Source organism: Barbus barbus, assembly GCF_936440315.1.
Source record: "Barbus barbus genome assembly, chromosome: 3".
NCBI classification, from domain to species: Eukaryota; Metazoa; Chordata; class Actinopteri; order Cypriniformes; family Cyprinidae; genus Barbus; species Barbus barbus.
This window is the reverse complement of record NC_136731.1, coordinates 14,751,710-14,779,004: the sequence shown is the minus strand read 5'-3', so window position 1 is coordinate 14,779,004 and position 27,295 is coordinate 14,751,710. Positions and strand designations below refer to the sequence as shown.

The following is a 27,295-nucleotide window of genomic DNA, read 5'->3' as shown; positions in this document are numbered from 1 at the left end:
TAAGGTTGTTTGATGCGTTTATTACCTTGAGCATGGATGAACGAGTGAATGAGTGATCAGGATGGATCTGCTCTAGGGTTGTGTCTAGATGGAAACCCTTGTTCTGTGAAAAATCTCACATGCAACATTTGAAGACTCTTACAGCAATCCTTGTCATCATGTTCCACCCACAGACTGACCAAATGACATTTCACACAAAACTGGCCCGCAATAGCAGAAAACCACTAGTTCTAATCTTACTGACTTTGTTTGGGTGAACCCACAAGGAAAATCCATTAAAGGTGCTCACAAGGTACTAGATTGCTATAATGAGGAAGCACTCGTCACTAGACTTGCTAAAGTTTATCAGGTTAGTTCCATCAGGTCTTAGAAGTTATCCAGGGTGTTTTCAGTTTATAGCAACTGGTACTTTTACTGCCAAATATACTGATCACAAAGTCTCCACATACTTGTTTCTACATCGGCCCATTTTTGGAGTTGTTAACCATTTTGAGTAACCCCATCCCTCATAAAGCTGAAAGTACACTTTCCCTTGTCTGCTTGCAGCCCAATTTTGTGTCTGCATGGACAACCAGTCCAGTAGGTCAGGGATGGGCAACTCCGGTCCTGGGGGGGGGGTCCAGTATCCCTGCCGTGTTTAGTTGCATCCCTCCATTGACAACGAGTGCCGATGAACCCATTCAGTGCAAGCATTCTAACTAGTGCAAGATTGGGCAGCTCCAGTGTCCTGCAGAGTTTAGCTCTACCCCTACTTTGTTCAGGGATCAGAACTACACTCTGCAGGACACTGAACCTCCACAAAGTTGCCCATTTCTGCACTAGGTAGTACGCTTGCACTGAACAGGCCCATCCATGCTCATTGTCAACAAAACATTTTGAATGTCTGGTTTGCTCAAAGAAGTGAATGCAGATTAACCAGACCTTGTGACAATTATCAGGAGTCCTAAGCTCGGTGGCACCAAGTTCTAATAGTAAAGTTTTACAGAACAAGGCTTACCATCTTCTAGACTTCACCCTGAAGTAAAAAAAACAAACAAACAATGGTACAGCATTCATGTTGGTAAATGGAAGACAAAAGAAAGTGTCTGTTCTGAACACTTTAATGTTGACACAGGTGAACAGTAATCTCCAGCTATAACAGAGATAAGACCGAAGCAGCATTCTGGACCAGCACAACAAGCTATTACTTTGCAGGCAATGTCGGCAAAGGAAAAAAACAAGCGTGTATAAAACAGTACAATTATGCATGAGCACATCCTCTCTTATTTGAACATTGAGGTTAGATTACACCTGGACTAGAGCTGAGAGTTTAGATTTAGGTTCACTCCAGATTTGTCCCACTACAAATGCACCTCCTTTAGAGTCCTGACTTGTTTCTTTCCATTAGGTTTACACACCGAGAGTAGCTCGTAGTTGTCAATACTGGAGGCACAGTCTATGGTGTTGGTTATTTTTCAGCTGAGTTGTTCAATACTTGAGATCTGTTAATTAAAACAGCCCTTTTCTGCTTTTTAAAAACCGGCAACTCGCATTAATCACAAGCAAAGGGCACATTCTGCAAATGAAGCACCAGTTGTCTTTGGAAACCGGGAGGTGATAACGAGTGGGGAAAATGTGCGCTCTGCATCAAGGCTCACCAACTTCTACCAGCCTACAAGTTTAGTCCATCCCAAATCGAGCCAATTGAACAAGGCAGCAGGTGTGACTGCCGGTCCCTTGAGGGAGCAAGAGTCGGTAATGCACCTTAGCCTCTTAAGGACAAAACATCTGATCGGATTTAAACCTAGACTCTAAAAGGCAGCTCCTCAATGTCTTGCTACAGGAATCATTAAGGCCACATGGCGATGAAACGGTTAAACAAAAACCCTATGTCGTCACAGCAGGGCAAGGCTGATTCTTAGTACGGCTCCCTTAGTGGACAGGATGTTCAGATCCTGTGAACCCTACATAGCTAAAACCATATTTGGACACGCATTCACACAAGAGCCTAGTAAAGACCTCCGCCATATTAACACTAACATTTCTACAGTTACCCATGCTACGCTAACCCTAGGCTCATCTCAAAGGCATCGGACACGTTCCCTCTGGGCAAAGGCAAACTTTTTGAGTTCTCCCATTTCTCTCATAAAGGCAGATCATGGTTAAAAAGAAAACAAGGAATGTCAGAGAAAGGAATGATGCGGGATAAACTGGGGAAGGGTTTAAGACACAAGAGGAAGACGGGGGGCAGTGAAGATTACTCATAACAACCATGTCAAAAGTATCCATGAGGTTTTTTGAATATTTTTTTTCCTCTGTTTTTACTTTTATATACAAACAAACCAAAACACAAAATATGGATTATGCACGTTTTTGTTTGTTTTCACATATATATTTCATGAAAAGCCTCAATACTCATTGGGAGGGAAAGGGATAGGAATAGGGAGCGAGGGAGGAAGAAAACGGGAAGAAAGTGGACGGAGTGAGAAAGATCCTTTTCCTTAAAATCGGTTAAGCAGTTAATCCAGGATTATGATGATGATGATGAAAATGATGACCATGATGGAGGCAACTGGAGGAGGTTGGAGAGGAAGAAAGGGATGGAGAGAGGGTGGGAAGAAATAGGAAGATGGAAAGAAGGAAAATGGGGGTTTGGAAACAGCTCAATCTTTCCAGTCCTTCTTGATGTTGAGGTTCCATTCCCAGGACAGGTGGTCGTGCTTGTCGTCGTCAGTGAACTTGGATTTTATGTTGTAAGTCCCGCGGGCCAGCATGCCTTTGGGTGCCTCCTCTAAGGGCGTCAGGAACTCGTATTCATCCGGTCGAGGCCCATAGCTGCCCACCATGTAGTCAGACTTGTCAACTGGACACAAGAAACAGGTGAAGAGGTTTAAATGAATCGGAGTAGACCATTTGCGAATATATGAATTCATTGTTTGTGGTTTGTTTGAGCAATCAGAGATAGTGTACGTATGTTATGGCAAAATCAAAATCTACACAATCATAACTTGTTTTTATTACTCCGACATGTTCACATGCAACCCAAATTAGGGGTGTGCGATATGCATCATCAACGATAATATTGTAATGGTTCTTTGTGGAAACTGACATTATAAAGTATGTCAGTTCAATAAACAATAATTATAATAATTAATAATTTATTACATTTATATAGCGCTTTTCTGGGTACTCAAAGCGCTTTACATAGAAGGGGGGGAATCTCCTCAACCACCACCAATGTGCAGTATCCACCTGGAGGCAGCCATATTGCGCCAGAACGCCCACCGCACACCAGCTTATTGGTGGAGAGGAGACAACGTGATGAAGCCAATCAATGTATGGGGATGATTAGGAGACCATGATGGTCAGAGGCCAATGGGGAAATTACACTCCTCCTCTTTTTCGAAGGACATCATGGGATTTTTGAATGATCACAGAGTCAATTTGGCAATGGAAATAAATGTTCCAAGCAGTCATGGCAGAACCATTACATGTCTCTGAGCAACACAGCAATGCTTTGTTACTAAATGAATCCAGGATTCTGAAAGAAGCGGGTGAGTCAATGATTCAATGACCAGGTAAAATATTGTGTACTTGTCATGGGGCGGGGGGGTTGGAGATATAATTGCCTTGTCAATGTCACACACCACTAATCATAATGTAATCATGGTGTAAAAAAACAAAGTCAATATTCTATATTGGAGTGTATTGTTATTAGGGCTGTCAAAAAAAATTGAATTTCAAATAAAAATCCACATTCGAATGCAAAAACATTGAATTCGAATTTTAGGTGTGCAGCGAATTTTATGAGTTCACAGATATAATTTGAATTTTGACAATATTATATACAAAATTAAAATTTAGTTTTTCAGCCATTTTGACAGCCCTAATTGTTATATTGGTGCATATAAATGGACAAGGACCACAAAACCAGTCATAAGTGTCAATGTTTGTAAAATTGAGATTTATAAGCTTTCCACTGATGTATGGTTTGTTAGGATCGGACAATATTTGGCTGAGATACAACTATTTGAAAATCTGGAATCTGAGGGTGCAAAAAAATCTAAATATTGAGAAAATCACCTTTAAAGTTGTTCAAATTAAGTTCTTAGCAATGCATATTACTAATAAAAAATTAAGTTTTGATATATTTATGGTTGGAAGTTCCCTAAATATCTTAATGGAACATGATCTTTACTTAATATCCTAATGATTTTTGGCATAAAAGTAAAATTGATCATTTTGACCCATACTATGTATTTTTGGCTTTTGCTACAAATATACCCCAGCGACTTAAGACTGGTTTTGTGCTCCAGGGTTACATACTTGATCATCTTCAGTTAGTGATACACTGAAAATTTTTATTTTAAAGAAGATTTTTACTAGATTTTATTTCATGTTCATTTGTGCATAATACACACAATCTAAACATGTTGAAAGTAGATCGCATGGCCTCCAAAAAGACAAAATATGTTCATTAATGGGAAGCTTTGGTGAACAGAGGGGGAGGTAGATTTTCACATGCAGTTCCTCAAAGAACTGGAGGCTTTTCTTCAATAACTCCTTTATATCGATTCGTTAAACAATCCCCAGAATTAAAAGAATATTGAAGTAATAAGAACAGTTTGGCTTACAAACCCTGGAAAGCAAGTAAGCAACACATCCAGCTCTTTTCCTTTGATTTTGGGATGAAATGTACCGTGTAATGTGAATGTTCTATTGTGAAGAACACTTACTCTTCACCCCTTTCCTGTAGGTCTGCTGTACGTACTTCAACCCCGAGACGATCTCTTTGTTTACCTGTAAATATATAGACCACGTTATGTAACTGATAAACAGGTACAGATTCAAGCATCATGTTTGCATATGTTGTTTACATGAAGGGTAAATATACAATGTGTGACAATTTATATATATAGCACAGCAGATATATATTTATACACCTACTGCTCAACACGTGACTGGAAGAAACGTGGAGTAATGTGGAAATACAAAGTCCGAGTCCAAGCTTCAAATAAGAGGATATACTCAACAAATGTGGAAGTTTACTGGATTATCCACTAACATGCACTAATCCATGGTAATGAAATATAAACTATCACTGGATTTCTAGTAGAAATAACTTCTACAGTCAGGTGGCTGTGAAATTCTCATGCAATGACAAAAGTTGTGTGATATCATCAATTCCTAGCAATTACTGCATCTAAATGTTTCCAGCGGTGGTCATCTAACCTTGAAGCTGATCTTTATCCTGTACTCCACTCCCTCCTTCAGCACAAACGACTGCTTCTTATAGGACTCCAGATCACCTGAGAGTGGAACAAACACAAGTTAGTCCAGCTTTCAAAACATACCAAAGAGTGCATTGTTCTGAACTCATTAAACCCATGAGCGCCTGAGTTGCCTGGTCTTTATTTGAGAAATGGTCATTTTCTGAAAGATTTGCATTTTAATTATGTGCACCAAATTTGAAAATTTCCATGGTTGATAAGAATAAAAAAAATACGTATGGCCAATAAAATCCTAGTCAGGTATATAGTAGACAGGGTTCATGTGTGAATAACAGACTGCAGTTGAATGCTGTTCCCAGCAGATGGCTGCAGGACACACATACTCTCCGTCTGCTCATCTTGTCTCTCTCTCTCTGTGCCAGCGCTGAGCTCTCACTTTCAGGCAGCTGTGCTTTATCCGGGTCATGTGTTAGCGAAAACGTAAATAGCATTTACTAATAACGGAATGTATGCAAGAGAAATTACCTCAGGTTGTTAAATCACTACATATGCAACGTGATGGGATGAGACTATATATAAAAGGGGTATTTAAATGTATGCATTATAGATTTCATGCTAACCTATTAATGTTGAAGTCTTATTTTCAAAAACAATATTTGCTGAAACATGCAGAACCCAAAGAGGTTTGTGCAAATTTATTCTTTGCCACTAGGTGCTGCTTTTGGAGCGAAAAAAAAATAGCAGTTTCCCTGGTAGCGCTGTACACAAAGCAGCACTGCACTCATAAACTGCTTTAAATGAAACTGACAAATCGGACCAATCACCGCAGATTAGCGTCATGCAAAGGAGGAAAAACAAATGCATATTATAAGACAATGAAAGTGTTTTTTGTCCTTGCATTCATGTCAACCTGTTGTTGTAGACTCCCAAAACCAAAATATGAACTCTTTCCGCACCCACAATAGGGGCACTTTAACAAAACAGGTAATCTCTACTCACCTTGCAGGTCAAGGGTCAGCGGGGCGGGAGCGGTCTCACACACAAGAGTTAGCCGTGTCACTTGAACGTTGGCAACACTGGGATCTGCTATATTAACGAAAACAAGTACATAAGAAAACCCACACACACTGACATTTGTATATCTAGAACCTGAAATTAATTTCGTAAAATGTGAGAAATTCCCCCTTAGGTGCCTATTATGGAAAGGAATTTCAAATGATTTCATTTCATCTGTGTGGATCAGTTTGTTCATTCACAATAGAACATACATAGTGAATACAAAACCAGAATAAAGAATATTTGGAATAAAAAAAAAATAATCAACTCCCTACTTAATGTTAAAATTATTCATCTCATTTCAGTTGATAGACATTGATAGGTTGGACTTCCTGAGGAATGTCTGACGACGACGACTTGCAGAAACACTCTCTGTTTGTTTGAGCAACTCAACTTCTGGCTCCGCTAACGCTGTGAGATCTGTTTGTTCTGGAGAGGGGGTATATATGGGAAACATGTTTAAAAACACATTTTTGCAAACTTGTTAGATGCCGCTTGTTCTATAAGCAACTCATGTCAACTTTATTATGTTTCGAGTACAGCCAGCAGTCCCCATTACTGGCGTCCATGTGAACGCAGGTTCTGAAGAAGCACCCCGCTGACGCTTACAGCAGCCCATCCATCATCCGCTCTGACGTCTCTGTGGGAGCTGCTTCATTAAATAATGAGACTGATGCGTGTGATTAAACGCCCGTCTCTTGACGCCCATTCAAACAGCTCTTCGGGTGATGGTATGAACCATAACACACAGGAGTTACTGTAAAGGCAGGCTGCTGATAAAAACAAAAAGGGGCAGGAACTGGAGATACGTGACCTCGTTTTCCAGCGCTCTTACAAGGGTACCGGCAGACGATGCACTCGGACAGCAGCCAGAGGCGTTGAGGCCCCCGTCTGCGAAGCGTTAGCCAAGAGTCTATGGCTCTAGCCCAGAACAACACAATTTACTCAAGTAGGACACATTCCTGGGTCAACACTATCTGATGGTCCTGGAACAACATGCGTGTCTGGATGAAGATCACATGCTAATTATTTTGACTAGATACCGGCAACTACCTCGAAATACAAACTACAGCTCAGTACATCAACAATGCAACGCAATATCAAATAAACTGTTCAAAACGAGCATCAAGTCTACTTAGAAACAGACTTTGTAATCCTATTGGTTTCATGTGATTCTGAAAAACTATTTGCTTTTAATTCAGTGGCTCAATTTAATGTGGTGGAATCTTCAAATATATAAAAGTCAACTTTTTTCCTCAAAATTGCACAAATGTACACTATCAAAAGTATCACATTTTTTAAATACCAAAATTAAATTTAATACCAAGAAAAAAAAGTTAAATACCAAGTTTTTAATGTTTTTGAAGTCACTTATGCTACCTAGAGTTGCATTTATTTGAACAGATATGCAATATAAGAATTGAAAATAATATTAATGATAACATTATTTATTATTTCATATTTTATTCAGCATCATTACTCCAATCAGTGTCACATGTTGTTTTTGGCGGCCTGTTTTAATTTGAGTTTTAGTCTAGTCTTTGTGTGAAGCTGTTATTTTAGTTTTTATTAGTTTTAGTCACGTTCATACTCTTTTTAGTCTAGTCAAGTTTCAGTCAAATAAAAGTCTGAGCATTTTAGTCTTATTTTAGTCAGAATTATCCATGACTATTTTCGTCTAGTTTTAGTCAATGAAAATTGTATTTTATTGTTCTCTTAAACGCCAATTTTCACGTCATAGTTCAGACTGGGCCTCGGGCCTGTTTTAGGCTTCTCCTTATTTTTATATTTCAAAAAAAAATTGGCGCGCTGGTGGAAACAACACGAGACCGTGCTACTGCGACTGTCATGAGCGGCTCGACGGTGTCTAGAGTCCCGCGCAGCAGCGAGTTTTTTCAGGATTCTTAATACTGAATTGCATAATACAGTCATAAAAATTGAATTTACTGTATAAATCACGAAATTTGTCAAATTTTGGAAAAATAAATCAAAACTCAGTACATTTAAATCAAGTTATGATATGGACTAGTGTCTGTGAATATTAAACCTCAAAAAAAAAAAAAAACCGTCCTGCATGTTCTACATGTCTCTGTGTGAACAAATTTAATTTGATAATAAATTCATGTTTTATGCATCATTTAATTACCAATAAATAAATAACTTACAGGATACTAAATATGTATTTTTGGTTAAATTTAATTAAATTTTATTAAACTGCATAAGTTTCATGATTTTAATTAAGTAGACATGCTTAAGGCCCCGTTTACACTAGTGCATTTTCGTTTTAAAACGCATAACTTTTACACTACGTATAATCGTTTACACTACTCCGGTGTTTTCAAGGTCGAAAACGGAGACTTTTGAAAACGCTGCAGACCCCGTTTTAGTTTGAAAACTCCTGGGTTGTGTTTCAGTGTAAACTTTTGAAAACGATGGCGTGGCCGCCCACATTCTCTCTGCGTATCCTTGACGACCGTGTAAACAATAACATCATGTTCGTTATTGTACCCATAGAAACGTATGGGTAGATTCCCCATTCGACCGCTCCAAGCACGCAGATGCGTCCGCCATCTAAATAATAGGGACTCTACCTAAACATATCTATGGTTGTACCTGAATGAATGGCCATGTGACATGCATTTTCAGTGTTGTAGTGTAAACGGAGATCGTTTCTGAAACGCAGCAGAAACGCCAGTGTAAACCTTGATCGTTTTCATTTTAAAACGCAGTTTTTTTCAGAAATCTTAAAACTGAAAAAAACACTACTCCTTTACTGTCCCTTTTGATCAACTAAATGTGTCAATGGTGAATAAAAAAACCTTTTTTAGACACATTTTTAATGAATAATTACTTTTTAAAGTCACACCACATGACTATTCAACCTGAACTAACCATCCTTTGAAATGAAAAGGTTTTTATTTATCTAACACGAGGGGCCACAGGGATCCTCTCTCTGATATTTCCTGTTTAAGGAAATTCTTGACTTTCAAGAATAGCTAGACCACCCTGACACTTTGACTTTATGCCCTGAAATAAATATATTAAAACAATTCAAAAATCAGCAATAAATGAATTAGTAAATAATAAAGACAGACAGTTAAAACGTAGGAAAGAAAGGAGCAGCCAATGAGGCTGAGACTACAGCTATAAGCCAAGAAATATTAATCAGATTAGCTAAAATCAAAGAGTGTTGAAAGGAGAGCTGCTCCATGGCATGAATTCTGGGAAAGGGACTGTTTGCATAGAAACTTTGATCAAACTAGGTCGGAGCAGAGAGAGTGTATACAATGAAGTGACAGATACCTGCAACAACACTGCAGTTGCCCAGCAGTGCCTCCTTGTACTTGCGGAGGCTTTCGTCATCTTTGTCGAGTTCCTGAATTTCTTGAAGGCTCATCTGGGCCGGTGGCTTGTAGTTGACAGCCTCGCTGTCTTCATTCTCGGCTGCGATAGCGGCTAGCTGCTCTGGTGTGGGCTCCTGCTCGGCCATGATTGACAGCTGGAGGAAAACATAAACAGACTCAGGTCAGAGGAGAGGAAACAAACACGTCCTTACCAAACGCAGCCAAATATCATTATAGCAATGGAAATCTGACCCACATAAAGTCATGTGATCAGTTCTTCCAGTGCGTTAATTTTTAATAATATTAATGACTTTTAAATGAATTCACCACACACACACACACACACACACCGCAAACTCCAGCCATCAGCGGAAAAGGACTTGAGAAAGCGGCCTAATGTGGGCATCTGTATTCAGCACTATTGCATTAGTGGTCAAAGCCAATTACTGCAAGGAGTCAAAAACACTGCACAGCACTGAGTGTGTGTGTGTGTGTGTGTGTATGTGTGTGTGTGTGTGTATGTGTCCTAAACACACACACACACACGGGAGTGTAAATATTTTAGCATGACAGTGAATAATTTCAAATCAAGACTCAAAATTAATATAAATTTCAGATGTGTACAGGTTTTATCTAAAACAAGCCATGATATTGTTAAAAAAGTTTTTAAAATTCAATAAAAACAGCAGTATTGTGAACCGTTTTGTATTTAAATATAAATCTGAACATATAGTAAAACACACTGAATTTGGGAAAAAACACCATTTCCCAAAATGAAACTTTAAAAAAACATAAATTTAGTCATTTTGAGTATTTATCAATGAAATTAGTTATTAAACTCGTTAAACACAATAGTTTTATTTAGATGAAATAGTCACTGGAAAACGGGTCCTCTAGAAACTAGGAATGGACCAGATTATTCGATTATTCGTTCGGTGGGTTGGCATTCAATTTTCAATTTTGAGATTTTAATATACTACTTTTTTTTTTTTCCTCGAACACCTGGCATCCCCCACGAAACGGTTCTAAACTTGTCCGCCTGGCTGAACATCTGCACCAGCAACAGACCGTTCGCCAATGAAAGACATTCGTGCTGACCTATAGCATGCATATATGAGCCCTCTTCTATTATGAGCGCGCTTGACGCACATCTACATTTGAAATAATGATCGTTTTCATTTTAAAACGCAGTTTTTTTCAGAAATCTTAAAACTGAAAAAACACTACTGTCACTTTTGATCAATTAAATGTGTCAATGGTAAATAAAAACCCTTTTTTAGACGGAAATTGAAAAGTTGCGATTTTCTAGGCCGATATTACGCAGGATATTACCTAGGGAACTAGTTATGATATATCTGGGGACTACTTTCAGGTGCTGCGTAATATCATTGTACCTGCTGCAAACATGGTACGGCAGCAAAGTTCCTTGATTATTACGCCGGAACGAGAGTATAGTTCCTAGCCACATCGGCCCAGAAAATCACAACTTTTCATTTTCATTTTGTAACTACAGAAGACTCAAGCTTTAAATAGGAAAAATATCTAAACTCTTTGGTCATTTTTGAGCGAGATGCTAATGGTCTAATCCAATTCAATGATCTATGCTAAGCTAAGCTAAAAGTGCTACCGCCAGACCCGGAGATCGGCTGAATGGATTCAAAAACGGTAAAACTCAACTGTTTAACTCTAGGGGAGTTGGAAAATGAGCCTATTTTCAAAAAAACTGGAGTGTTCCTTTAAGAGTTTAGGATCTGTAGATTTTGTAATGTTTTAGAAATAGGCTAAGCCTCTTCAGCTCACCAAGACTGTATTTATTTGCTTACAAATACAGAAACAGTAATATTGTGAAATATTAGCCTATTACAAAATAAGTTTCTTTTTAATATCTGTTAAAATGTCATTTATTCCTGAATTTTCAGCATCATTAGAGTCTTCAGTGTCACATGATCCTTCAGAAATAATTCTAATATGATGATTTGCTGCTCAAGACACATTTCTTATTATTATCAATGTTGAAAACAGTTGTGCTGATTCATATTTTGTGGGAACCATGACACTTTTAATTTCCAGGATTTTTTGAGGAACAAAGTTCATAACTGCATTTATTTGACATAGTAATCTTTTGTGACATAAATGTTTTTACAATCACTTTTAATACATTTCATGTCTCCTTGCTGAATTAAAGCATTAATTTCCTCCTAAAATAAAAATCGGACCCCTTTTGAACAGTAGTGTATATGCTACAGATTTAAACTCCGTAAACTAATAAGTTACTGCAAAAACAAACATACAGCACAGTCAATGCTGTCCATTTCTCAAATAAATGACTGAGCAGTTAATTCACATCTGACTCACTGCTGGATGTTTACATTCATGCCATAAGTCTTCACCTGGTGTGGCCTTTCAAAGATTTACGTTAAAAGACATGAATGCAGGGGAAGTCTGGGAAACACTTGTGCTGCAATGCAGCAGCCCTGGAACAGAAAGTGCTCATGTTCTCGCTGCTAGCGCACTAAAGTCAGCCGGAGCACCGTCCCAGTGCTTCACCTTGACAGCAGCTTCTGTAGTTTCCTGTTCTGCAGAACCGCAGCACGCTCTGCTTTTAGAGAGACACCTCATTGTGGCCATTTTCTTTCCTTACATGGTACTGGCGTGCTAAACGCACAAAATCACACTCATAACAGAACTGAATCACTATCAGCTTGCTTTGACGCATGAAACATGCATCTGCAAAAGACCAACCACAGTTGCATTTTTTTTTCTTTCTCGCTTTAACAAATTCAGGGTGCAACAAGTTAACTAGCTTTGTAACAGATTTTTATCAGAAATACAATTTGCATGGCCCTATGATTTCCACAGAGCTGAAATGTGGATGGAATTACAGAATGAAAAAAGTTGTAGTAATTTTCTATTTTAAAGGAATTTCATGGATTTGTCAAAAATAATATTAATAACTAAAACATTATTTTATAAAGGAACATCACAATTTATCACAGCGAATCAAAATAAAACAGGCATTTCCAACAAACTATAGTACTCACTGAGCAGTACTATTGTTAAAATTTTAATAAATTATAAAATTGTTAAAGTTTAACGATTTCAGCTGATTACATTTACATTTACATTTATTCATTTAGCTGACGCTTTTATCCAAAGCGACTTACAATTGCTATATATGTCAGAGGTCGCACGCCTCTGGAGCAACTAGGGGTTAAGTTATTGTAAGTAATATGATTAGATATTGTTTTTGATTATTAAAATGAAATTAAACCATTAAAAAGAATCCAGATATCACATGACGGCAGTAACTATGGAGGATTAAAAATCATAAATACAGTTTACAAAAAAATAAATCAAATTCAGCATTAAACAAGATTGCTTTAATTATGATCAGCGAAAACAGGCTCTTCAGAAATTCTGAATATTATAGACAATACTGTTATAAAGTTTGAGGTCTGGAAGATATTTTCATGTTTTTGAAAGAAGTCTCTTATGCTCACCAAGGCTGCATTTATTTGATCAGAAATACAGTAAAACAAAACTATTTTATATTTAAATATATATTTAAAATGCAATTTATTCCTGTGATGCAAAGCTGAATTTTCAGCATCATTACTCCAGTCTTCAGTGTCACATGATCTTTCAGAAATCATAATAATATACTGATTTGCTGCTCAAGGAAGATTTCGGAGATACCAAATTGTTTTCTTTGATGAACAAAATCAGTACTTCTTACATTGTTACAAAAACATGTTCAATTTAATGCATCCTTTGCTTAATAAAAGCATTAATAAAATCTTTCCAACAAAAATGGCTATTTTATATTTTTGGCACATAACTAAACACTTTTTTTTTAAAACCTTTGTTATTTTCAAAGCAATGAACAATAAATAACGATCAAAACAACAATTAAAAAAATCAGTTAATTGCTGAATTCATACTTGGTTATGTTCCTTACCCTCAAAGGGCCCTTCAAAGTCAAGAAGAGAAATTCCACTTGGCTGCCAACAGCGTAACTATTTCTATAAATCCAACCACTTGTTGTTTCAAACAAAGTTAAGGCCTGCCAGCTAATCTCACAAACTGTTGTAATGAGGACCACATATGAACGAACACAAGATACGAGCCGAGAACAACAAATCCTCCAGCACATGTGTACTAGAACAGCCAGCAGGCCGTGTATATCGAAGGCAGATGTCGTTTGCGTAAACACTTCGGGAGACTCCCAAACTTCTCCCCTTTTTGAGCAGATTGCAGGACTGGTCAATGAGCTTGTCTCACGAAAACCCACAAAGTAGTTTTCTGTGCTATCCCTTATCATGTCATGACTTTAAACATGAAAATGACACATTGTAATCAATAAAAGAGCCTAACATTTTAGCAAGTCATCCTGGCATTGTGAAAACTGTCCTCTTACAGTTTTGGCAGGGGATGTTTTTGGCCACGGTCAGACAGGAACTCAGATAACACTGCATGTCTTTTTCCATTCTGGGCTCTGCGCTCCCTTGACAGCGAGAGAGGCCGTTCTTCATCAGCGAACTCTGGCGCACTGCTCCAGCGGCTGGGGTTTGAAGTTCAGGATCAGAAGCCTGACAGACACATGATGGGTTGCCATGTTCCTATTAGCACTAAACCAAGCGTGTCCAATCCTGCTCTGGAGGAACACCTTACTGCACAGTCCAGATTCAACCTAACCAGAAGTTTCCAGTGATGACACTAGCTATGTGTCCACCTATTTTTATGCACATTTTGGAATATCGTATAAAAAAAAATTAAAAACGCTGGATGGAAACACCAAGATGTGCATAAATTCTAAAAATGCACATTAAAAAAAAAAAATATACGTGCACAATTGTGTAGGATAAACTTTTCATCTGATAAGAAAAGATGTGCATAAACTACGATGAAAACACATTTACCGAATAAATTCCATTGTGTTCCGTCTGCTCGCTCTGAGGTGCAAGTATCATATGAAAATTATTATATTCAGTGGCTTCTAGTTTTCTTACAGATATTTAGTGCCAGTTTATCAGGAAGTGATGATTTTTGCAGCCACTATATGCGCCCTTTATCTGCACTTTTTCCGAGCCGGCACTGGAGCGAGCTCCGCAGCAGACGTCTACCCGACAGTCAAAGAAGCATTACGTCACGAAAGTGCAGACTCCAAGAAAGACCGCGAGGGTTTAGGGTGCAATTTGGGACAGGGCCATAGACATTTAGAAGTATCTCCGGCTACAATGTTCTTCCGCAAGATGCATGCAGTTCTGTTTATTAACCACTAGGGTGCCAAAAGTTATGGACTGCAGCTTAAATCATTGTAATTATATGAGAACAGAGACGTCCACAACACAACTATAAGGATAAAGACAAAGAGGAACAAGAGCTTGAGGATTGCAAGTGGCAAATGACAAAAACTGGAGCACATGCTTAAAATAAACAGAACGTTGTGTTGGTGTGTACGCTAATATAGTTAACGTTATCGTTAAAAAGTCCTCGGTGTGAACAGGCCTTTGCTGTCATTTATTTTTGTATTAGAGGGTATGTTTACACATCAACAATGTACTAAAAACAGAAAAGTTCTGTGTTTTTGTAAAGTTTTGTGTACAGATCATTCACACGGATCTATGAAAACGACCAAAACCCTGCATTATTCATGCCACGCCTAAACGTCTGCGCACATACCTCAACCCTCTACGGACACCTTGGCAACTGAATCGCCATTGGCTAGTAAACAAATAATATCCTTTACATCAATTCTGCTTGGTATGTAAGACTCTCTCGCTCTGTATCTCTCTTTGCGTATGAGAAAAAGCAAAGTGACGGCGAGTCGTGCGCTTCACACTAGAGTTTACGTTACGTGAAACACAGGTGCGCTGCGCATCTATTGAGATGAACTGAAAAATATCACCGATCGCTTGACGGAGAGTGAAAATATATCTGTGCTTAACTTATACTTAGCCTCCCACTCACACACTGGCGAGTAAAATCTGAGAATTTATTAGCCAGCGGCTAATATTAGACATCATTTAGTTGCCCAGAATGAAATTTCGCAATGTAGAGGGTTGTACCTATAGACCGAACACATAATACATATGCGCATGATGTCACGGTTTTCTCAATTTTGCATTGTTATGGTTTACAATAGATTGTAGTATTGTAGAGACGAGGACGCTATTGTTTTCAAAAACTTGCACTTTGAAACCCGTTTTAAAAAGTTTGTGTTTTTAGGCCCCCAAAAAACAACATTGTCATGTAAATGAATAAATATTTTTTATTTTACACATTCTTGTAAATAATCATTTTAACTTTGAGCGCCACTTTTAAAGGCTCAGCTGACCAGCAATGCATCGATGCCAAGACAGATTTCGCTTTCCTTGGACATGACAACCTGTTTTCACAAATCTACATGACTTGGCCTGGAGGACAGACACAGGTCAGTCGATCTCTCTCTCATTCGCTGTCTGTTTAGGCTTGTTAAGTGTAAATTTACCGAGCCTCTGTACAAATCAGCATGGTGCACATTGTTATCATTACTAATATTCAGTGCACGAAGTGTAAAATGAGAAGGGCGTAACCTTATGGAAAAGAAAACTCGGAAATATTGCGGTTGCTGCTTGTTGCATTCCTCTGCGGTTATGCTCGTCAATAGTGCGGTATTGCGATATTACGGTTATCCTGACAGCCCTACTTGTAAATGCCGCCACAATCTTTGTTTTGGAATCTTTGTATTTTAATTAATTTGTAAAGATATTGCAAGTTTTAGTAACCCCCCTATAAAATCCAACATCTAACAAGCAGTATTTTAACATATCAGAATTATTTCACTCACTTTTTTCTGTTGAGCTCCATCTGGTTGCAAGATATTTGGATTCAAAATGCATTTGTGATTTTACAATTTATAGATTCGTTGCTTGTAATTTAAATTGTTTAATTTGAGGGAAGCAGAACAGAAAAGCACCAGTGTGTAATAAAAAAAAGCATCTCATGTCCCTTCTGGAACTGGCAAAAGTTAATTAAGACCAATGAAGTAAAAGCTGTTTCTGCAGAAGAATCAGCAAAACATGAAAACAAGGTCCTGCAGCAAGTGTAGTTCAGCGAAACACATTCATGCCCAGATTACATCAGTTCAGGGTAAACCAGTTCAAACACCATTAGCCATTTGGCAGTCTTCTCAGTGTTAATACACACAAGGGAGTGCAGGGTAATTTCACACAGCTGAGCGTGATAGACTAGCCACTTAACATGGTTGTAACAATTATTGCCTAAACACAGGTGGCAGGTGAGGTACATAACCTAGAGAAACAACAACAGGTCGTTGAAAACAAGGCAGAGCGAGCTGTCACAGCCAGTTCACGCACTCGACGGTGGAAACGGCTTGAATTTGACACTGGCACCACCCACTTCTCCATTCAGTTCTGTCCGGCTGAGCTAAAATTCACTCTAATTAGGGATTATCCAGAACTAATATCAGCAGGAAAGCCTGAGCAAGACTAACATGTTAGTCTAGGGGTTACAAAGCCTGAGATTAGGCTCATTACTGAGCAACAACGAAACCCAACAAGATTTTGTAGTCAAGATTAGTGCTAATTAACGGGGGGAAGTGTCGGTAAGAGCTGTGGGATGTCAAATGGCGCCAGGTAAAGAGGATTTACCTGACAAACCTAATGAGCATCCTCAAGAGACCCGGTTAACCTCAGGTTTACACGGAGTACAGCAAAGACCTGTGAAGTGAATTTGAAACTGCATTGATAGAGTGACTGGAAATTGACCTGCAGCGTAGATGCTATAATTAATTTGATCAAGAAGAAAGCAAGACTGTTCAATACTATGAGGTCTGTAACAGAAAACTATCCATTAACAGTGCCGTTCATCTCAAGTGCAGTAGCTTGGCTGAGCTCCTTCAAGTACGGACACAAAACTGTGTTGGAAAATAGGTCTTTTTACGACAAAAAAAACAAAAAGTCATAGGCCTACATGATAAAGCACTGTGGTAACTTTATCCTTATAAGTGTCAAAGTAAACTACGCTAAAGCAGAAACCTTCTGGATATTAATATTGATATGCAAGGTGATCTTACAGCCAGGAAACTGTAGCTAAGGAGAGCACTCGTGTTAATTAAACAGCAGGTCTGATCCGCTGGGAAAGGGAAAGTGAGACTCTCAATAGATGCTGCTTTCTTTTCCAGACATGACTATTTTTCACTCTGTTGACAAGACCCAGATTACAAAAATGAGTGTGGGAGCCATTGGCTCTTCCTTTGAAACATTAAAGACACATTTTCATTAACTTTGACAGTCCAGAAGTTGTTTGTTTCCAATAGAAAGCAGTACAGGAGTTGTGTGGAGTTCCAATCATATGCAGAATTTTTAAATCTGATTTGAGCATTGGAAACATTGAAATATTTGCGCCAATATTGCAGGCGAACATCCAATCAGATATGAGGTACTGGAATCAAAACTGAGTGTTTACGGACACGATAATACTCTGATCCAGATCATATGCATGACTGCCAGCCTTGAGTGACGGTCTTATTAACCAATAGACTGAGCGCACCTCCGTTCTCCCCGATCAGCACTGCTCTAGCCAACTGCGTAAACGCCCACCATTTAAAAAGGGTCAGATCGAAAGTTAGGCAAATTAAAACTAAAGAAAAACGTATGTAACTTCAGCTTCGAAATGACAAGAGAACAAACAAAAAAGGTAATTTGCAAGAGCTCCCTTATCGGTTCTGCTTTCAGTACTGGAGAATAAAAGATACATTTTTAGATGTTTTTATTAGTAGGCTACATGAACGTTATCTTACACATTTTATCTCCCCAACAGATTAATTTGAAATAAGTTTATAATGCATGTTCTCTGAATGCTTCTCATACTCGCTCCACTTTCCCCCACGCTGCGCGTCTCATGGACGAGCCGCTGCGTAGTCTCGTAATGCTCTATTATACTCCCGGTCTCGCACCCGTTCTGCTCCGCAAGTCTCTCACGAGCGCATCTGGCAATATGGATGAGGCCTGATGCACGTGTCCACTCGCGCCTGGCTCCGCGTTTAATACGAATGTAAATAACTACTTGCCAGTTTCACTTGGATGAAATTAAACATTCAGCACATTTCCCACTTGTTCTTAAAATCCCAAATACTTAAAAATGAATGAATCAACCCGCGTAACATGTAATACTTTAGTAATTGACTAAAGAAATACAGTTCTTTATTTATAAAAAATAAACAAATCTTTCCTGTGAAATTCAGTAATTCTGTAAAAGTAGTAATACCATTATAATCTGCCCTGCAGAAAAAACAAAACGAACAAAAACAGTAGAACCGCTCCCAAAACACAATAGAAAATGTAAAGGATTTAAGGGTTATAATGGGAATTGTATTGGTTTTAATGTAAACTATAATGGTGTCTACTGGTATTTGATGCATTCTATTGGTGGGATGTAATCAAAGTCTCTTTATATAGTCTTTGATGTAATCTAGCAGATGGCAACCAATAGAACAACAGTAATTCCTATTGGAATAATGCCCAAAACAAAAAGGAATTTTGTATTGCTTTTTATGGAAATTATAAGAATTTCTGTGATGGTTTCTATTGTTTTGTTTTGTTTTCAGCAGGGTAACAATACTCATACTGTCCTGCACATTATTGACAATATTGAGCTGAAGCTTGACTTTGCAAATTTAAAATCGCAAATCAAATCGCAATGTCAAAAAAAAACAATTGCAATTAGATATTTTCCCCAAATCGCACAGCCCTAGTGCAAAGAGAGAATTGCCAACATATTTGCATCAATACGTTACTCTTTAAACCCCATTTCCACACAGTGGGCAGTTATACATCAGAATAATTGTGTCTAGGGACGCACAATATTGGATTTTGCCGATATCCAATATGCCGATATTTTGGCAGACAGCCGAAACCAATACCGATATATTTCCTTTTATTTGGAAACAACGCCAAGACTCCAGTGCAAAGATTATAAACTAATTATTTTTAGTTTTGGTTAGTTTTTAACAAAAACTTACTTGTTAGAATTAAATAAACTATAATGAAGTTCTTTTATAATGAGAGTACACTGACAGCAATCACTGCTTGACGAACTGTTTTTGTTTTTTTTATGACAAATTACAGAATCACTCAAAATTGGTTGTCCTGCAGTTTGCTTTGATGAAAAGACACTTTATTATGCAGATTATGACAGTTTATCAAATCACTTAGAACTGGACATAACTGAAAAAAATAAAAAATAAAATTACTGAACTGTTCAGATTCATTAAAACAATTCACGGATCGATTCAAACCATGAACTCACAAGCAAGTTAATGAAATGCATAATTAACCAACATGAAGATTGTATGCAATATCAAAGTCTCTTTAAGACAAGTCATGTCACTCGGCGGGCCATCTTTGAAACGCCTCTTGGGCATCCAAGTGCAGCTCCCATCACTTTGAATGGGGAAACATCAAATTCTCCAATACGGTTCACTAAGCTTACGATTAAATTTCCAATTTGAAATCACCAAAGAAATCTGATAACAACTGTATCATAAATATTGTTTCTTTTGCTTATAAAAAGCTTATTTTTCAGGCTAGATCAGCCAGTGCGCATGCTCAGTCCTAAGCGCACGTCTCAGAACGCTGACTGTTTCTATAGCAACCGGGACTTCTAACGTCAGCTGCAGTGATACGCTGACTTTACCGATTAGCGATTGGCTCTTTCATTCAGAAGGCGGGGCTTCCTGCGATTAAACGGCCATATCGAGAATTGGATTTGTCCCCATTCAAAACTATACAAGTGACATGTCTTGGGTATTCTATAGTCTTTGGCAATATGAAAGCACAGAGTAGAACTTATTTATGGGCACAAAACTGCTAAAGACGAGATGTGCAATCGACTCTAAATGAGCGAGATGGTCTGGCAACATTCAGCAGCTGAATCCACTGATCTGTGGAAAGGTCTTGTTGGCTGAAAACATCCAAAGACACAGTTTTGCAGTGCTCCTCGTAGGTGCACTATTGGGTTGCATGCGTGGCACTGCAAAGAAAATGAGCTCCTGTCCCACTTCTGATCACAAATCTGATCACAACAGTTACATATCTTGCGGCCGCCACAATAATTGGAAAAAATTGAACTGAACTCAGTTGACAAGATGACAAAACAAAATGGGAAGAAAATCCAAAGGGACAAACAAACAAAGAAGCTTTACAGTGTTAATGTCAGTCTTAAAGGAAGCTAAAGTGAGCCTGAACAGCCACGATGTGCGAGAACAATAATTATCTCCACCGTAAGCTCACGTGTGCAGTTAGGCGCAATGGAGGAACTGTGGGCAACACAGCAACACATAAGCACTCACTCTGTTTGGCCCGAACCCAAGAAGACTGAACTTAATTAGAGAGTGGATGAGTCAGTAAAGAAACACACACACCACAGCACCGCGGGACTGAATGATAATGTTCCTGCGCAGCTGTAACGATCTGTACTTAACACAAAAACACTAAATTCTACACTAAACATGAAGAGGTGGTACAATGGCAGCAGGGTAAGTCGAGCTGCACAGAACTGATCATCTTGTAAATAAAACCCAATGAAATGGCTCCTTTCCTTTTATGCTGATGTATTTCCTATTAAAACAGGAAGCCGGAGTGGGGCATGTCTTTAGCAGCCAGTAGCCTCATTACAGCCACAGTCGAACCATTATTTTCTACATTTTATTGTTAGTCGGTGTCAGGTGGCGTTAGATGGTGGTACATTCCCATTATAGGGAGCATTTGATAGGATACGCCCATAAATGCAACATGACTCATCAATATCTTCAGTTTTCCCAGAAGAGACATAGTTTAATGTTAAACATGACCCACCAAAGGATGTTTATTGTTCAGTTTCAGGAAGCACTTAAAGCCACCCAAACTCTTATTTTGGATTTCACAGGGTTTTAACACATGTCCAAAATTACATATTCTGAGGATAGTCTGGAAAATTCCAACGTAAACAGAGGAACTTTGTTCATATCCTTGCCTCTCCCTGGAACTTGGGGAATACTGCTGTAAACATTCCATTCTTCTTCAATTGGCCTTTGCTCGCTCTTCCTATGTAGGCAGCTGCCTACTGAGACAACATTGAACTCTCTAATTGAATGTTTAGCTACATGACAATGATGTACTAAAAACAGAAGTTTTTCCTTTGGAGTTTTGAAAGGTTTCATGTACAGACAACAATGTTGTCAAAACAATCCCTACTCGCATGGATCCACGAAAATGACTAAAAACGCTGTACTATGCATGCCAGGTTAGTAGTTGGCGATGTGACTTTGTAAAGAAACTCTGCACACATACTGAACACGTAACACACATGCACATATTCACAAATTAGCATTTTCTACATCTGCGTTTTCAAAATCTATTGTTAAGAAAATGTGCACTTTGAAACCGATTTTCAAAAGTTTATGTTTTGAGGTCTCCAAAATGCTGTTGTCATGTAAATGAGCCGCCAAAATGCATTATTTTTTTTATTTTTAGTTGAAAACGGTGTCATGTAAATGCCCTGTTAAAGGTAGGGTAGCCAATTTTGGAGGGGCTTTGAAAACATAAGATCCCACCCTCCCTGCAAATCACTCTCCAAAACCACGCCTCCTCCAAAACCCATGAACATGCACAGGCAGACCAGAGTCTAACCAGCAACACGATGAGAGATGGCGTTGGCTGAGGACTGAATGCAACACTGTCAGATTATCTCATGTCTCATTCACGGGTGAGAACATAGATATATATACATAGATGCCTCATTAGCAATTGTTTCTATTGGCCGCGATACACAAGTCATCCGCCATTTTTGGAATGATCTGCGAACTCTCAAGCGCAAGTTGACTCAGTGCGTCTACAACAGCATTTTATACGCATGTACATCTTTGAATATTCATCAATTGTGAATGTCTGTGAATGACGTCAAGTGGACTGTTCCAATATGGCGGACACGTCAACACATCCGGAGAGGTCGAATAGGGAATCTATACATATGGGAAACATTACAGTGCAAAGTGCTTAATATTACAATAATAATGCCATCCATTCTAGGTATGCAAATACATATGTTGACAGGCAGGTAGGCCAGCCATCGTAATGATCAAACCGAAGAATATGATTGGATGAATGCTTTATGCTCCTGTGCCTTCCACAGATGACATAATTTAGACCACTAAGCTTAGTGATTGCTAACAGGATGTAAACAGACTTTCAACCAGCATAATAAAAAATGTTTCTGAACCAAATCACCTACCCTGCCTTTAAGTTACCTCAAAAGAGACGCAATTTTAAGGATGCTTCCCTACTAAAAGTATCTCAGTTTCAATCCCTCCCCTTCAGCAACCTGAAACGATCACAGCAATTAACAACAAATCAATGATCCAATCAATGAACAAAATCAAGTCCCACCAAACGTTTTCTTCTTTGTTTTGAGAAGCTGTTTAATTCAGCTATACATCACAATAAGTAAAGATGTTCGCAATTTCCGTTTAACGCCGATTTGAAAGTAAAAGCTTTGACATGCTGACAATCTGATAAGGCAGAACTCCAGAAATTCAAATTATGTCTGAATAAAAGCTATTACAGGATGTGGTGAGAAGTGTAGAGTGCCAGGCAGTGGAAGAAAGTGAAAGCAGGTCAATGCCATGTTGGGCAGGTGCCTTCAGATCCATCAGCCTCACTCAGGGGGGAGATTACGGTTTGGCCAGATTGTGACGAGACTTCCCTAGCAACAGCCATGAGCCTCATACTCCACAATCAATACCACAGCCAGCATCAATGGAGGGTCAGCAGTGCTGACTTTCAGTTCAGGATCGGCTCTACTGAAAACAAACATGGAGCAAGAGATGGATTTAAAATCGGTGGAGGGGGATGTTGAAAGTTGAGATCCCTAAGGTCCGTCTTTTGTTCAGGTGAAGGCCGGCTGTGTCGGGGAGAGCAGTGGGATCCAAACACTGGGCTGCATTTGTGTCCAAATACTTAATTCTGCAGAAAGCTTGAGAAAAGACAGAGGTCCTTGAAGAAATGAGGAGAGAGGAGACAGGAATAGATCACACTTCAAGACGCCCCTCCCAGCTCTGGCTCTTGTCATGAACATACTAGGACGAACACAGTAGCGGTGGTAACCCCGTTTAACATACAAAACTACAATAAGTGTGACACATGAACTACGCCATAAAACAAAAGCGCGCTAGTCGTAATGCTTCTTTGTCTTCTTTCAACTTCCTGTGCTAGATCTCTTCCAAATAACTTAGGTTAGCATTTATTATTATTATCAAGATCATGTCTCACTGTGATCAAATTAAACTTCACATTTGCAAATTGAAAAAGCTTTGAAAGACAGATATTAGAGATAGGCCATATGTTGTTAATGACGTCATTTGTAATACATAAATGTCATTTTATTTTATAGTAACAACATATTATGATGTAATTATATAATAAAGCAGATTACGAGTGTAAAATTGATCTTACAAACAGTAGTTTAAAGCTGGCATAAGATCAAACTCGCACTACTATATTTTCTAATTGAATTTAAAACAGTTTACACTTTCACAAGTATTTTCTTTATCTTCAATTCTTTCACAGCTTACTGTGCTTTTATTCACTTTTTAATATTAAGCACGTCCTGCAGTTTAGAAATTGGAGGCTAACTTTTACAACACTCGTATGAATGAGACGGTTGAAAATTTGGCACTGGTTTTCCACTTAAATATATAAGCACCCACCCCTAATAAATGTACAGAGGTATGAATATATGCAAGTATGCAAACACGAATGTAAATTCCAGGAAAAAGCACTTCAAAACACTTTCCCCGTCCACATGCTTAACACTGTACAACAAACTTGCTTTTCAAGATTTTCGTCAAACTGTTGCTGTGCTATGACAGTAGCTCACCAGAAAGAGAAACTTACCATTGAACCTGCTTACGCTAATGCCCACTTACAGCATTAGCATTACGAATTTCACACATTTTATAGTGCTATGTGACTTTCCACAAAGTTTCAGTTTTTTTAAATATTAAAATGACTCAGCAGAAGGATATGCGGGTAAATATTGCGGTTTAGTACTGTAATACTGGTCCATAACAAATATGACTAAATATTTTGATTTATTTTGAACAGTGTTATTTTTTAACAATTTTAGGCCAAATATTAAACATTTTTAATCTATTTGGCTAAAATGTTTTGTTGTTGTTGACATGATGGTTTCTCTGATTGAAGAAATAAAAGCACCATTTCAAGCTGTTTCAGGGCAAACACAGAAATAGATTTACTGCCCAGCCATAGCTTCTACCTTGACTGGGGTCAATAAAAGCCCCGAGCGCCCGCGGGAGCACTTACAGAGGTGGTCGTATCAGTGATGGCCCATCAGGCCTGACCTTTATGTGGCTTCTCATCACAGCTCTTTGATGTCCGTCTCGCTGCTGCTGTATCAGCCTGAAAGACTACATAAAAGGAAATCTAAATCTATTATTCATTCAATCGGCTGAACTACACAATTGAGACAATGACATGAACAAAACACACTGAGAGAGCATGTTTGTTTTTGCTTTACATATTCCCGTTTCATCAGAAACACTGCAGTTCTTATAGGAAGGTAGACTCATTTTGGACATAAGCCAAGCAAAAGCACATGCACAGATGTGTTCAACATAAATTCACTGGCAACCTGCTTTGCCTTCAGTTTCCCATAAATGAAAGGAAATATTAAATTGTGGTCAAGTATATAGGACAGAGCCACCACCCTCCCTCTTTAGTTGCAAAGAAACATATCACTGCACTTCTCTTACTTCTATGACAATAAAAAACATGTTGTTGGACAGGTGCACCCATTAAACATCTACTCAGTCTCATATTTTTAAATCTAACTTTAACTCAAACGAAAAACTTGAATAAAATCAAATACATTTCAGTACAGACACCACATAGTTATTATACCAACACGTGCATTACTATCAAATATTGACAACTTGTCCTTTTAACTTTAAATATTGTATGCTAAGCAAACTACATATTCACGACGTGACCTCTGAAACAAATATTGTACAATAATAACGCAAATGGCTGCTCAGTACACTTAAGGACAAAGTTTAAACACTGCAGACACCGCCCTGACAAACTCACTATAGATGAAATTACGGATACTATGGCGACGGCTTAGCTCATGAATATTAATTACGTCCTGCCGATGTATCTTCGAAACCTTACGGATGCGGTCAATCACGTGACCTAATTAACATACGTAAGCCAAGCCTTCATAACAGTACACTTCGCTCGTTCGCTAACCGTTTCCGCTTTCAGCCAATCAGATAGACTTACACGGCGAACGTCATCTTACGTACTTAATATTCATGAGCCAATTCTCCCCACAGTATGAATCGTAAATTCGCCTCAGAAAGAAGGAACTAGAAAATACACCGCGCCACTCACACACACACTACACAGGAAGGAAACTAGCCTTGATTTTTTTCGGGGGCCAGTTTCAGCAGTGGGCTTCTTTTGTTAATCAAGTCAGGACGCTCTTCGAAAACACGAGAAATGGTTATGTAAACGCTTCCTAATATTCAATCTGTGCTCAGGCAAACATCGCGTTAATCTCCGGCACAGGCGAGATTAAATTAACCGGGATTTACACATGGTGACGGGTGACTAGCACCTCACATAACTGCATCAATGTCTTTTATGGCCAAGACACACACATAGAGATACAGCAAGTTATCTAACAAATAAAATAAGTAATTATTTTATTCATCCCGAGTCAAAATGAACTTGCAGCTTTGATCCAGGAAATTCCTCCTCATGCTAGCAAGCTAATGCTGCTAATCGATCATTTCCAGCAGCAGAAATACAATATGCTTTCAGTTAAACTCATTTAATCCACAAATCACGAATTAATGCAATGAATCAGTGGATTGTGTGAACAGCAGAAAATACGACTTCTCAGGTCTAGATCTAGAGTCACAGTTTCAGTGTGTGACCTGCATATGATATACTGACCCCTTTATGATCAGCTCACTGTTATGATCAATGACACGTCTTGCTTGTCGGATGATTTCAAACGAGGATCTAAATCTAAACTTCCCCCCATGCACCGACATCAGAAAACATGCACTCTTTTATGAAACGCAATCTCATAGTTTAATCTCTACAAGACTCTGTTGGGTTGAAAAAAAGGAAAAATCGCACACTTAGAAATTATGGTTAACTTTGATGTCCCGCCACTGGCTCTCAGACAACGCCTGATGACCAATTCAGGCTAAACTAGGATCAAATTAATACTGGAGACGCAATGCCCTCCGGTCCGAGCCGTAAAATTACACCCATCCGTAATCTTTCATTGATGGTTTTTATAAAGGGCTGAACGCAGCTGACGGAGCAGGCAGGAAATGCATGCATCAACTTGCTGTCTCGTGTCAACCTGCCGTAGCTACCGAGCTACAAAAGATGTAAAACTAGCGGGAGAACACGCTAGGGTCATTTCTGCACGCGTTATATGAGATCTTCGTGGTGTTTCTGTTGTGAAAACTTACCGTGGACCTGCGGCTACTGCGAGTCAATGGTGAGAGAAAGCTTCCCTGACTTCTCAATGGCGCGATGAGGGAGCGGCGGCGATGCCAGAGAGAGACACACTTCCGGGAACACCGTCGAGCGCGTGAGTCACGGT

General features: G+C 38.7%; 1 protein-coding gene across 6 annotated transcripts; it reads right to left on the bottom strand.

The window, feature by feature from the left end:
* Position 1: 1 nt before the first annotated feature.
* Positions 2-27,295, bottom strand: arhgdia (Rho GDP dissociation inhibitor (GDI) alpha). 6 transcript variants are annotated; one of them, XR_013782680.1, is made up of 7 exons: positions 27,162-27,295; positions 9,570-9,765; positions 6,210-6,296; positions 5,212-5,288; positions 4,716-4,779; positions 794-2,842; positions 2-727 (listed from the first exon to the last, which is right to left on the bottom strand). XR_013782680.1 is itself a non-coding variant. In XM_079390077.1 (6 exons), the coding sequence occupies exons 2-6, from the start codon at positions 9,754-9,756 to the stop codon at positions 2,643-2,645; spliced, it is 615 nt and encodes a 204-aa protein (XP_079246203.1). In that variant the 5' UTR covers positions 9,757-9,765; positions 27,162-27,295; the 3' UTR covers positions 2-2,642. The 6 variants fall into 6 exon arrangements, 3 of the variants coding, with proteins under 3 accessions (XP_079246203.1, XP_079246201.1, XP_079246202.1); XR_013782681.1 differs by having other exon boundaries at positions 2-694; positions 857-2,842; XR_013782682.1 differs by lacking the exon at positions 27,162-27,295 and adding an exon at positions 13,569-14,027 and having other exon boundaries at positions 4-694; positions 857-2,842.